The 12029-nt window shown below is 48.6% G+C and overlaps 4 protein-coding genes; 1 reads left to right on the top strand and 3 right to left on the bottom strand.

Moving 5' to 3' along the window:
• Positions 1–513: 513 nt before the first annotated feature.
• On the bottom strand, positions 514–4545 carry GSTUM_00002338001 (acetate--CoA ligase). XM_002836101.2 has 11 exons: positions 4505–4545; positions 3540–4399; positions 3194–3428; positions 2341–3118; positions 1930–2166; positions 1608–1868; positions 1416–1545; positions 1291–1344; positions 1003–1223; positions 847–896; positions 514–762 (listed from the first exon to the last, which is right to left on the bottom strand). Exons 3-11 carry the CDS (start codon positions 3268–3270, stop codon positions 750–752), a joined length of 1821 nt encoding a protein of 606 aa, XP_002836147.1. The 5' UTR covers positions 3271–3428; positions 3540–4399; positions 4505–4545; the 3' UTR covers positions 514–749.
• Positions 4546–5098: 553 nt separating this feature from the next.
• Positions 5099–6835, top strand: GSTUM_00002337001 (60S ribosomal protein L28). XM_002836100.2 has 4 exons: positions 5099–6043; positions 6171–6246; positions 6336–6484; positions 6583–6835. The coding sequence occupies exons 1-4, from the start codon at positions 6038–6040 to the stop codon at positions 6796–6798; spliced, it is 447 nt and encodes a 148-aa protein (XP_002836146.1). The 5' UTR covers positions 5099–6037; the 3' UTR covers positions 6799–6835.
• Positions 6836–7083: 248 nt separating this feature from the next.
• On the bottom strand, positions 7084–7434 carry GSTUM_00002335001 (uncharacterized protein; the record flags this gene model as incomplete). XM_002836099.2 has 1 exon in its annotated part: positions 7084–7434. One exon carries the CDS (start codon positions 7432–7434, stop codon positions 7201–7203), a length of 234 nt encoding a protein of 77 aa, XP_002836145.1. The 3' UTR covers positions 7084–7200.
• A 15-nt stretch (positions 7435–7449) lies between these two features.
• On the bottom strand, positions 7450–11756 carry GSTUM_00002334001 (uncharacterized protein). XM_002836098.2 has 6 exons: positions 10574–11756; positions 10424–10440; positions 10164–10324; positions 9283–10085; positions 8993–9198; positions 7450–8920 (listed from the first exon to the last, which is right to left on the bottom strand). Exons 4-6 carry the CDS (start codon positions 9989–9991, stop codon positions 8402–8404), a joined length of 1434 nt encoding a protein of 477 aa, XP_002836144.1. The 5' UTR covers positions 9992–10085; positions 10164–10324; positions 10424–10440; positions 10574–11756; the 3' UTR covers positions 7450–8401.
• Positions 11757–12029: the final 273 nt, after the last annotated feature.

The following is a 12029-nucleotide window of genomic DNA, read 5'->3' as shown; positions in this document are numbered from 1 at the left end:
CTTTCTTCTGCCGTGTAATCATTTGTCATATTCATTCTCTGCTCTCGTTCCTTCTATCATACCGAGGATGGTGAGGGCATTATGATCGGATGGACCTGGCTGTTGAGCGATATATCCTCGGTGGTGACGGGTGATAGATGGGGTATAAGTTGGGTTATACAGTGGAAATGGCGGGGTGAGTGGGTGGGTTTGATCGGTCCTACGCACTCCATCTACTCCTCTAGTCCGCGATAGGCAATTTGCCCTTCTGCAAGTGCCGGTACCATACTCCGGCACTCCCAGAACAGCACGAGTACCAGGAAGGACTCCGTCCATGACAAGTTGGATGCTTGCATGCATAGCCCAGATTGGGTGGAGGTGCCATGTGCAAACATCATGGCACTTGTGCTGTAGGCTAGAGTACTTGTACCGGTAGGTACTCGTAGAGAGGCACACAATTGTAGCCGGGCAGGGAAAGAAGGGAAATTGAGAGAAAGGGGGGAAGAAGAAAAAAAGTGTGAGAAAGAGAGAGAGCCTATATTGGATGGAATATGGCAATACAGAACCAGGAACCCGAACGGTATGAAAGGAAAATAATGAGAAGAAAAGGTCCTAGACAAAAAGGTATGATATGATAGATTTCCGTCTCTCGGAACAGGCACCCCCTCCCCCGACTTTGTCACAGGGTGGATGTTTATTTTTAATTTTTCCTCTTTTTTGACCTTTGGAAAAGGAAGGAAAGGACCCGTATCACACCCTAAACCCTTCATCTACTTGTTTCCACTGCTCTATCACACGTGTACCGAACCACCGCCATATTAGCCTAGAACCTTCTGGGTGAATGCAGGGCACTAGCCTGTGACTTACGTCTCGTGCAGTGTCTCAAGTATGGTACCAACGACAGAAGGGTCCGACAACTACTCGAGTATATTCCCCCCATGTCAGCGACTATTGTCTATGCCTCCTCCCACTCCCCCTTCTTCCACAATCGCTTGTTTGCGGCGAGGCATGGGAAAAACTTACGGTCGAGGTATCACCCAACTGATCCTCTTCGCCGGATAGGATCTTTCGGAGGACGCGTCTCATAATCTTTCCCGATCTAGTCTTAGGAAGGTCATTGACCACGTGCACCGCCTTGGGGGCTGCGAACGGTCCAATGGATTTCCGGACTTGAAGGGTCAAACTCTTCCTCATCTCAGAAGAGTTCTCGAAGCTGTCCTTTAGCGAGACGAAGGCGTTGACAGCTATCGGACATTTTAGTCATAGCCTTGTTACCACTTCTCAAGTGTACACGAATTCGAATTCACTCACTCTGGCCAGTCAACTCATCGGCAATACCGACTACAGCAGCCTCGGCAACAGCCTCTGAAAAGATAACCCTTTAGCGCACCGAGCAACGAATGCCGGAAAGATCAATCGTTTCCCGAGTTTCTTACCATGATGAATGAGGGCGGCCTCGATCTCTGCGGTTGACAACCTGTGACCGCTAACGTTGACAACGTCGTCTACTCGACCACGGATCCAGTAGTATCCTTCATGATCTCTCCCCGCGCCATCGCCGGTGAACTAAAGAGAAAGAAAAGGTTAGCAAAGGTAACCATTGAATCGCTTCCCAGAATATGACATACATAGTAACCCTTGTAGACATTCAAATACGTCTCCATGAATCTCTGGTGAGAGGCCCAGACCGTTCTCGCCATACTGGGCCATGGCCTCTTGATAGCCAAAACTCCCTCAACCCCGTTCCCGTGTAATTCATCACCAGTTACCGGATCAATGATAGCGGGTTCAATTCCGAAGAAAGGAAGCGTAGCACTTCCAGGTTTGGTTGGAGTAACACCAGCCATGGGCGCAATAGCGTGAGAACCGGTCTCAGTTTGCCAGTACGTCTAAAAATAAGGGTTAGTCCTGTTTCTTGGCCCCGGGCTGAAATAAAGGGGAGGGGTTTACATCTACAACATGGCATTCCCCACGCCCAACCTTCTCATGATACCACTTCCACACGTCCTCAGCGATTGGTTCACCGACTGAGCCCAATACTCGCAGGGTCTTCATCTGTTTGTTGATGTGGTGGTCGCCGGCCTTCTTCAACAGCCTCAATGCGGTTGGTGCGACATAGAATTGGGTAATTCCGTGCTTCTCGATGATATCCCAATATCTCGAAAAATCCGGGTATGCGGGTGTGCCCTCGAAAACAAGTGTGGAAACACCAAGCAATAGTGGCGCATATACCACATATGTGTGTCCCGTAATCCAGCCAACGTCCCCTGCCGTTCCCATTTTATCGCCCGGATGAAGGTCAAAGGTGTACTTTCCCGTCATGGCTGCGCCCAAAAGGTACCCAGCTGTCGTATGCATAACACCCTTAGGCTTTCCAGTGGATCCGGAGGTGTACAGCAGGAACAAGGGGTCCTCTGAGTCCATAAGGGTAGGCGGACAGTAACCGGGGTACTTGTTGACCTCCTCATGCCACCAATAATCACGACCCTGGGTCCAGGGCACCTCCGATCCGGTACGACGGTAGACAAGTACGTTCTTGACTTCAGGGCATTGCTTCAATGCGTCGTCCACAATCCGCTTGGTTCCGATAACCTTTCCACCGCGCTTGCCCTCATCAGTGGTGATTACCACTTTGGAGCGCGCATCCAGAACCCGATCGCGGAGAGATTCAGCCGAGAACCCGGCAAACACGACGGAGTGAACCGCTCCGATTCTAACGATTGCCAAGAATGCGACCAGGGCCTCCGGGATCATGGGCATGTAAATGGCGACGGTATCTCCCTTCCTGACACCCATCTGCCTTAGGACAAAGGCCAACTTGCATACCTCACGAAGGAGCTCACTGTATGTGATCACGCGGCCTTCGGACGGCTCGTCGGCTTCGTAGATAATCGCGGGTCTCTCGGGATCCTTGAAAGCATGTCTGTCGACACAATTGTAGCAAGCGTTCAAACGGCCCTCAAGGAACCAGCTGATGTCCCCATGCTGAAAGGATCCATTTCTTACGGTCTGAAATGGAATATCCCAGTGAAGAAGTTCTCTCGCTTTCTCCCCCCAAAATTTATCCGGGTTCTCGATGGATTCACGATACTGAGCCTTGTACTCCTCCAACGTCAAATGAGGTTTGGCTGGGTGCTTCCTATTCATATGCCAGTCGGTAAGTCAATTGAATTCGAGCCCGCTAAAGTTCAAATGTTGAGAAGAAGGAACATACTCATAATACTTGCGGGGAACTTGGTAGGTCTCAACATTATGCGCCTCACTCACCACGGAAACCTCTGCTTCGGACATTTCCGTAGAATTTGATTTGAGAACCTCCGAAAACATTGGACTCAGTGCACCAATTTTGGCTACGGATCGAAGTGATCGTGGGGGGAAAGGAGATTTGACAGATCGAAAAGGCGAATGAGACTCTCAAGAAAGAGGGAGGGGGTGGGGAAGTTTAAGTACTGTACCCGTAAGACGCCTGCGGGGCAATTGATAAAACCAAATAATAGAAACGGGAAGTGAAAGAGGGGAATAGAACGGGACAAGCAGTCAGCTTTATATACTGTACTCACCTGTAATGTGCTAGGAGGCGACGGCTCTGAACCAGGGGAAATAGTAGGAGTTATTGGCAACTCCGAAAAGAGCTCAGTAATGCCCCGGGTGAGTGGATCGCCAGACCCTAATTTATCTACCGGTACTCTCTGCTCGAGGAACTGGAGGTCACGGGGCAAATTAAGAGGGTGAATTACGGTAGCGAGCTTATAATTCTAGGATGCCTTGGGGGGGGGAAGGAGATCATTATTTACTGCAAGATATTATCCTTGCATGAAGTTTCTTTTTGTTTTCCTTCTCTCTAACCGCCCGGCGGGGAAACCGTGGCGCAAAGAGATGGGTTGTGCGGGGGGCGGCGGAGGGGTGTTTGTGTTACTACCGTATTATTATTTTTCCCCAAGTACGGAAGGGGGGGGCGTGTCGATCGTATTTTTCCCTGTCTGGTGGAAACACCACTACTCGAGTACTTGTATGATATCTGGCGGTGGATTGGACAATCACTCCTGACCCTCTTCCACCGGCCCATCCACGCTCACATTCTCTCCGGACCAACGGAACTTTCTCACCATACTGTACCCTATCACCATGTGCTCGAGTAACTACACAGTGGGATGGAGATGCCACCCTAAGCCTGATCCCATTCCTCTTCTCCCCTTTGTGTGTGAGAGGGGCTAGGGATTGCTTTCGACCATCCATAACGGCGAAATGGTCCCTATGATACTTTCGCCCGGGCCGGTGCGACCAACCGAGGATTTTACAAAAACTAAGCCCATTCGATTGGGCCTTCCCCCCCTCCAGACCAAGACAGTTGATTCAGTCTTCTCTGGCGATCCTCGCGGCTCGTGGGAGCCCTACGAATACCGGCGCCTCATTGTACGAACTGTGGCTCTTCAGCAAAAGCCGCTGGACAGCCAGTCGGAGCACCGCGAGCACAAGATTAGCGCATCAAAATAGAACAAAGCAAAACGATTAATCGCAAACCAACTTTCTCCATATATATGATACTCAATGTCTTGACTGCTGCATCTCTTACCCATTTTGCCAAAAAGTTACCCTCAGCAAGGGATGTGCCTTATCATTCGTTGCGTTTTACCCCACATTACAACTCCGGGAACTATCGCTTAGGATCCATTTTAGCTCGGATCAGAGGCTGGACGGGAAACCTACTTCAGCCAAGAACAGCCCTGCGATTACCCAGTGACAGACCATGACCTGAACCCCTAATTCACGAGGAACAAAACAATTCAGCCTACAAGGTGTTATGCACCACAAGCCAAACCACTATGATAGTACTCTACATTTAAGCCATTCGGTAGATATTTTGGAGGCTTACAAGTACAAATGCCGGTAGCCAGTTCTCCGATATCTTGTCCTTTTCTCCCCATTACGCAATTATAACAGGTCGGCTCATATTATACCGATAAGTCTGTGTATAATATACTTTCTCCGGTCTCAGACCTGTCTTGGAGGTGGGAGAGGGGAGGGTTTATCAGGCCAATTATTACTTACCTTGGCCTGGCTGTGGGGATGACCTCCGGGTGTGGACCAACCGGAAATGTGTAGACACGAAAAACCAGAACTTCCGCTGGTCCGTGATTCGAAGACGCAGGGGGGTTTCCTAGAGTGCTGGTAGGGGGGATATAAAGTCGGACTCGACGCCTCGGTCGAAGAAGGGAGCGGTATTACGAAAAGCCACCTTGTCGTATGTGAAAAGGGTTTTGAGACCTTCATGACACCGCGTTCGAATGTCTATGTGTTTGAATGGGCAAGGGAGTTAGTTTGTGCCAGGTAGGATACGGCATGTGTTGAGTCTTGGTGTACAGTACACAGGGTGGGCAGTCCCCGATATTCCGCGGACACAGGGCACGAGACATCGGAATAACGTCTGATATTATATGGCATTGGATGATTTTTCTAATATGACCGAGCACTTGCATGTCGGTCAGTACTCGGAGACCTCTCTGGGCGAATGCCGAAGCTCGATTACGAAACATGAGAGAACCTTGGAATAAAGTACCATTGATACCGCGTTCATTGTTTTGGATGACATCCTACCAAGAATTATCGACCAGGCTGTAACGAAGTACGGGAACCACGATACATCATAAGAATGGAGCGAGTTGATTGTAAGGAGAATAAAGACCGAGTATACATATGATAGCAACACCCGTACCGTTTCAACAATCGATCTCATCGAACTTTTCACAAACCCTAACCAGCCCAATGACAGCCGATCGTATCAATTGAGGCAACTGTCCACTTCCAACGGATAAAACCGCACTGCACCTTCCCACGAAGGCCCGGAAACCTAAAACCGCCAAGCCACACGAGCACTCACTAAACCCATTACTATCACCGTTTAGTCATCAAATCGGAGACCGTGACTGCTCCTCCCCAACTCCCACAACACACATCCACACAACCACCCTCAATCATACTTACAAAAATAATCCCCAAACCAATCTCACTAACAACTAACGATCGAACGACACACACACCCAACAGCGACGACAACACCATGCCGGTACGTGCAAAACGGAACTCCCTCTTTTTCATCCCTAACGCCCCCAACGCCGGAAAGCAATGATTTATTTCTACGGTTCTCAATCCCTTTTTTCACCAGAGCTAACGAAAGAGATGATACCCCATAGACCAGATTGACGAAAACCAGAAAGCACCGCGGTCACGTAAGTGCCGGACACGGTCGTGTCGGGAAGCACAGAAAACGTAGAACTACCCGCCCCCTACGTCTCAATTTCTGCCAAAGGGAAGGGGAAAAGAAGTCTCAAGCTGACAATAATGCCTGACGGACACAGATCCCGGTGGTCGTGGTATGGCTGGTGGTCAGCACCATCACCGCACCAATCTCGACAAGTACCATCCAGGATACTTCGGAAAAGTCGGTATGAGGTACTTCCGTAAGCAGCGCAATCATTTCTGGAACCCCGTTATCAACCTTGATAAAGTATGCTCTCTCTTCTTCCCCCTCTGCTGTCCACCCCCTCCCTGAACTCGCTAATCTGAGGTGTTTTTCTTTTCTTTTCTTTTTTTTTCTTAAAAAAGCTGTGGTCCCTCGTCCCTGCCGAATCCCGTAGCAAATACCTCTCGGCGAAGTCTGACACCGCTCCCGTCATTGACTTGCTCGCGCTGGGATACTCTAAGGTCCTTGGTAAGGGTCGTCTCCCGGAGGTCCCCGTCATCGTCAAGGCGAGGTATGTCTCTGCGCTTGCGGAGAAGAAGATCAAGGAGGCTGGTGGGGTTGTTGAGCTTGTTGGATAAAAAAGCAAAAAAATTCAATATCAACTTCATTTCTTTGCCTTTTCCCCTTTCTTCTATTATTTCCCGGGATTATGTTTTTTTTTTTTTTGCGCTTGTATGGAGCAACATCTCTTTTTTTTCTCGACCGATAAATGTCAAAAAATGGTTTCTGGGTCTTTATGTTTGGTTGGGCTGATGTTGGTAGCTCGTGGTTGGATGTGATATTGGGTGATACGATGTGATACGGAGGGATTGAGGAATAGTGGCCACAATTCCGGGGATCACAATATCTTGACATGGAGCGGGCTCGGAAAACAACATTATAAACTTAACATCAGCATCAACTCCAGACCCTTCAACACCACTAAAAAAAAACGTCCCGCCACATAAACAACCAACACCAACGAGCAAATACCAACCCCTCTATCCAAAATACCCCATCCATCCAAGGAAAAGAGAAAACGTGTATGGTACGACATCTATTAAACCTGTGGATACAGCCGACCAGACGGCCCTCCTTTTACTCCTTCCATCCATCCTCTCCCCCCCCTTCACCACTTTCCCACGGACCGCCACCAAAAGAACCGGAGAACATACCAGAACGTATAAATGGATCAAAAGAAAGACAAAAATGAAAACACCACATCCAAATCCCATCCCTCATAATTACTCTCACACCAACCTTGTGAAGTTGGTCGTTTTAATAGTTATACAGTACATGTTCAGCGCCTGGAAGCATGAATGAGCATAGGAGCAATCCCGGAAGAGATGAGATGAGAAAACAAAAAAAAAACTAAGGAAGAAGGGAAAAGGGTAGGAGAAGGAGATTAGAAATAGAAAGGGGTGGAGGAAGAGTTTTAGTTTTAGTTTTTTTTTGCGGGTAGGTAGGTAGGAAGGAAGGATTTGGGTGAATCTGCCAGAGTAAAGAAAAGGAACGAAGGATAATGGGAAGAAGGAAGCCATAATAACGAGTAATTTTTAAGTCACATGCGAAAATCTCGAGGGCATCGAGGGAAGTGGAAAAAGAGGGAGGGGGTATGAGATGAGGAAGGAAAGCACACCGAGAATTTGTATATATAAAACCTGTCCGAACCAGACCAAACGAGGAAAGAAACAAGAAGCGTAGAAGAGTGAGCAGATAGGATAAGTTTTCCCGACTCATTTCATCAAACACGCCGCATCATACCGTGAAACTTTGTATAATATACGCCAGAAGGCAGAACGTAATCCATCTGTTAGCATACTACACCGCAAGAAGTGGGCGAGGAAGAAGTAGTAGTAACGAGAGGTAAAGAGAAAAAGGGAAAAAGGGAAAGAAGGAAGAAATAAAGAACCAAATAACTCCCATTGGTAAGTAAATAGTAGAATAATCCGGACGAATAACGAGGAAAGACGAGACAAAAATGAGAGAAAAGAATACAAACACCTTATAGAACTTATCGCTTTCACAACATATAGACATAACGCAATGTAAAAACAAACAAGAACAAATACGAAAGTGTGAAGATATTGAAAAAAGGATAAGAGAAAGCTCTTTGGATTAATTCAACGGTACCGATCGTAAAATAGATATACCATGAAAAGAAACAAACAAAAACCACCTAGCCAGGTGGATGGCACGGATTTATTTAAGTAGTTGCTGCTGCTGTAGTGATAGTATGGCGGGGGGACTCGCCGGCGTGAGAACATGAACCTTTGTCTCGCCCCCGCCAATCGCAACTCTAGCCCCAGACTCATCCCAAGAAATATCTCCAATTCCCGTATCGGTGTCCCCGCCTGCTGTGACCAATTTTCCATTCTTCCTGCGACCCTTGAGGCCATCGTAGACATGTGTTATCGAGCCGGTTTCAGTGTTCCAGATGATCACTCTGCTGTTCGCACTGCTGGCGAGTCGGGTACCAGAGGGTGAGAAGGATATCTTCTCGACAGGGTCGTCGTGGGAGTTCAAAATGTTGATACAGGTTTTTGAGACAACATCCCACAGGCGAACTTGACAGTCGTTGGAGGCGGATGCTAGGATTCGTTTGGTTGGTTGGGGTGATGATGAGGAGGAGGAGATTGGTTGCCAACACAAGGATACTACGGCCTCGGTGTGTCCATGGAATTTGAAGGGTTGGAGGATCTTGGTGGGCTTTTCCCAAATCTAGATCATCGTGTTAGCCAGACAGAGGCGTCGAAATTCATCAACGGGCTAGTTAATAAGAGGGGACCTTACCAATACATCCCCATCTTCTCCTCCACTCGCCAATCTCTCCGAGCACTCGTCCCAGACCAGACAGTTCACCTCCCCCGAATGAGACGCATTCGCCTTCAATGAACCCTCGTGATCTAAATCGTAAATCCCAACACTTCCTCCATTACCACAGACTGCAAACTGCCTTTCACTTATCCAGTCCATGTCTGTTGCTGCTTCTGCCTGTCCTCCCTTCAATGTTTGGCCCCCCTTTGCTGGGTCCCCTTTTGCTTGGTCTTCTTTTGCTTGCTCAAAGCTTCGCCTCATATCACCTGTTAAAGCATCCCAAGCAATGACCTTTCCATCACAAGAAAGCGATAACAAGGTTTCCGCCAACTTATTCCACTTCAGTGCTATGACAGGTCCATGATGTGGTGGTAATGTGTGCCTCAACAGTCCATCTGTAGTCCATATTCGGGTCTGACCATCATAAGAGCCAGTAGCAATCAAGTCGCCTTGTGGGCTCCAACGGATCGCAGTAACATCTCGGTTGGGGGAACTGCTTGGGTCGTGCAAAATAACTTTGTTTTGAATCGCAGTTAATGAGGTGGCATCTATCGGCACATTCCATATCCGTGCAATAGAATCTTGACTCGCAGTTGCAAGGACATTCGAATGAATTGGGTTCCATGCACAAATCAAAATATTCTTATCCTCCTGCCCCAGTATTACCGAATCCACCACTGTGATTTCCACAATGTCCTCCACCTGCACGCCAACACTGCACCCATTGGTAACACGAGGCTCCTCCGCAAGGGCAACTGGGGTCTCAGGAAACCCATCGGTCATCAGCATATCACCATCAGCGCCAGAAACTGTCTTTTTCCTCCGTTTATGCGATGTTCCACTGCCGCTGCCACCACCGCCACCAGTTGCTCCTGCATTAGAGACCCCATTGATTCCATCATCTCTTCCATGTTTCCTTGAGTAATTGGTTTGTGTTGCCGTGGAAGGTGTGGTAGGCGACTTTGATACCCCCATTGATTCATCTCCTTCCTCATCTACGTGTCCATTCTCTTCCCCAACTCCCTCATCTTCCACATGAAATAATGAAAATGGCTCGATCGTTTTTTTTCTAGATCCATCCTATTGTGCTTAGTCAGCATTTGATGGCACCCTTCAAAAAATAACCTGCACAACACCAAGCGGCAACCTAGAGACGTGCCTTATTCACAAGCGCCGCACACTCCAGGTACTGCAGACCCCGCTGGATTAAATGTATCAGGGCACCCGGCCTGTTTGTTAATCGTAGAACATCATCGCTCTTAGTCGTATGACTTTCCTGCTGAAAGGAAATCGCCGAATCTCTAAACCCTGTTACACACGAAAATGTTTAAACAACCAGTCCGGGGTGGGGGAAGCGAGGGTGGAAAAACCCTCAACTACGGGTCGCAAACGAGGGAAGCCACAAACCTGACTCCTGAAGATATCTACACGTTTTCACACAGGTGTAAGTTGATTGTCAGGAGAATCTCTACAGAGCTACACAGGCTCTGTAGGGCTATTCTAGGGGGGGAAGGGGCAAAAGAGCAGGGGTGAAGGAATCCAACATTGAAGACGTACCTCCATATCAGAAGATTTACCTGGCCGGACGTCAGTGAGCCCGCCATAAGGAGCTCAAGGGACGCACGTGACAAAGGCGGGCAGCGGAAGCAGAGTACTGGTAACGAATTGGGGGTGCGAGACAGAGAAGATAAATTCCTGGGAGCGTCGCTTCAGGGTGGCGGGGGACTAAGAATGGAACGGAGCGTGATACGTGATACAAGCAATGAATGAAAGAATGTAGAAAAGACGTTGGCAGTGAAGGGGGAGGAGGTGAATTGATAAAGGAGAGGACGACGACGACGACAAAAAAGAAAAGAGGTTAAGCAAAAAAAAAAAAAGGCGGACACCAGACGAACGAATGGGGGTGAGGTATGTGTGGGCTGTGGTAGGACAGATGCAATCAGAGAGAGATAACCTGTGCTATCGAAGCAGCGAATGTGGAGGTACGCAAGACAAGCGCGGCCGAAGCGCGCTAACCCAGTGATCTTTTTTTTTCTTTTTTCCTTTCTTTCTTTCTTTCGGGGTGGTTGTGGTCGAGAAAGATTCAGAGGAATGACGAGCTCAAAGGGTGAAAGCAAAGGGTATTTCCAGACCGTTGATGGTGGAAAGGTTTAGGGCATGCAGCGCGTTGCAACAGCAGAGAAACTCGCACAGTATTGAGAAGGTCTTGAAGATGGATGCGTATGCGGGCGTAAGTTAGGTTAGGTGTACCGTAGTTAAAACGATGGGCGGATGGTGAGGGAATGTGGGATTGTTACATGGGACTTCTCGTAGGAAAGGAATAGGAATATTGGTGATATGTGTGGTGTGGTATGGATGGTATGGATTGTCCCCCGACAGAGCTTGGCTGGGGTTGGTTGATGATTGATTGCCAGGATGGATGGGGATGGATAGACGGCGGATGTGTGTCTTTGGAGCCGTTTTGTCTTTCTTGGCAAAGGGCAAGCAAGAGACGCACAAGAAGGTTGAGCAAGTGATGGAGAAGGAGAAGGGTTGGGAGAGTGAGACGGAAACAGTGGAGCTAAGGTGGGTGACGAATAGCAGAGATAGAAGGGTCAAAACCTTGTTCACCCGCAAAGAGTAAAAAAGTTGGTGGATGTATCTTGTACGGGAAAGAAAGAGGGAGAGAGGAGAGGGAGTGGGATTGAAGATTGTAATTTGAGATTGCAGATTGGCTGGGCTGGGCCGTCGGGTGCGGAACAAAAGAACGGGGGGGTGGATGATGGTGGTGGAAGTAGGAAGGGATGGATGAGTGGATGGATGGCTGGATGGATGGATGCCCGTCAAGCCCCCGGCGCCCTCGACTTGCAGCAACAGGCGGGAACCACAGCAGAAGCAGAATCGACAGCAGCACCAAACCAAGCACGGTTGAAGGGGCATACAACGCCAGAACAGAAGGATCTGGCAGAAAACGTGTAGAGAAGTGAGTATGATACTCAGAGATGATGCGTTTACCCTTCCCTAGAACAGCACA

This window comes from Tuber melanosporum, assembly GCF_000151645.1.
Source record: "Tuber melanosporum whole genome shotgun sequence assembly, scaffold_130, strain Mel28".
Lineage (NCBI taxonomy): Eukaryota > Fungi > Ascomycota > Pezizomycetes > Pezizales > Tuberaceae > Tuber > Tuber melanosporum.
The sequence above is the reverse complement of the archived record's forward strand: the minus strand, read 5'-3'. Positions and strand labels throughout refer to the sequence as shown.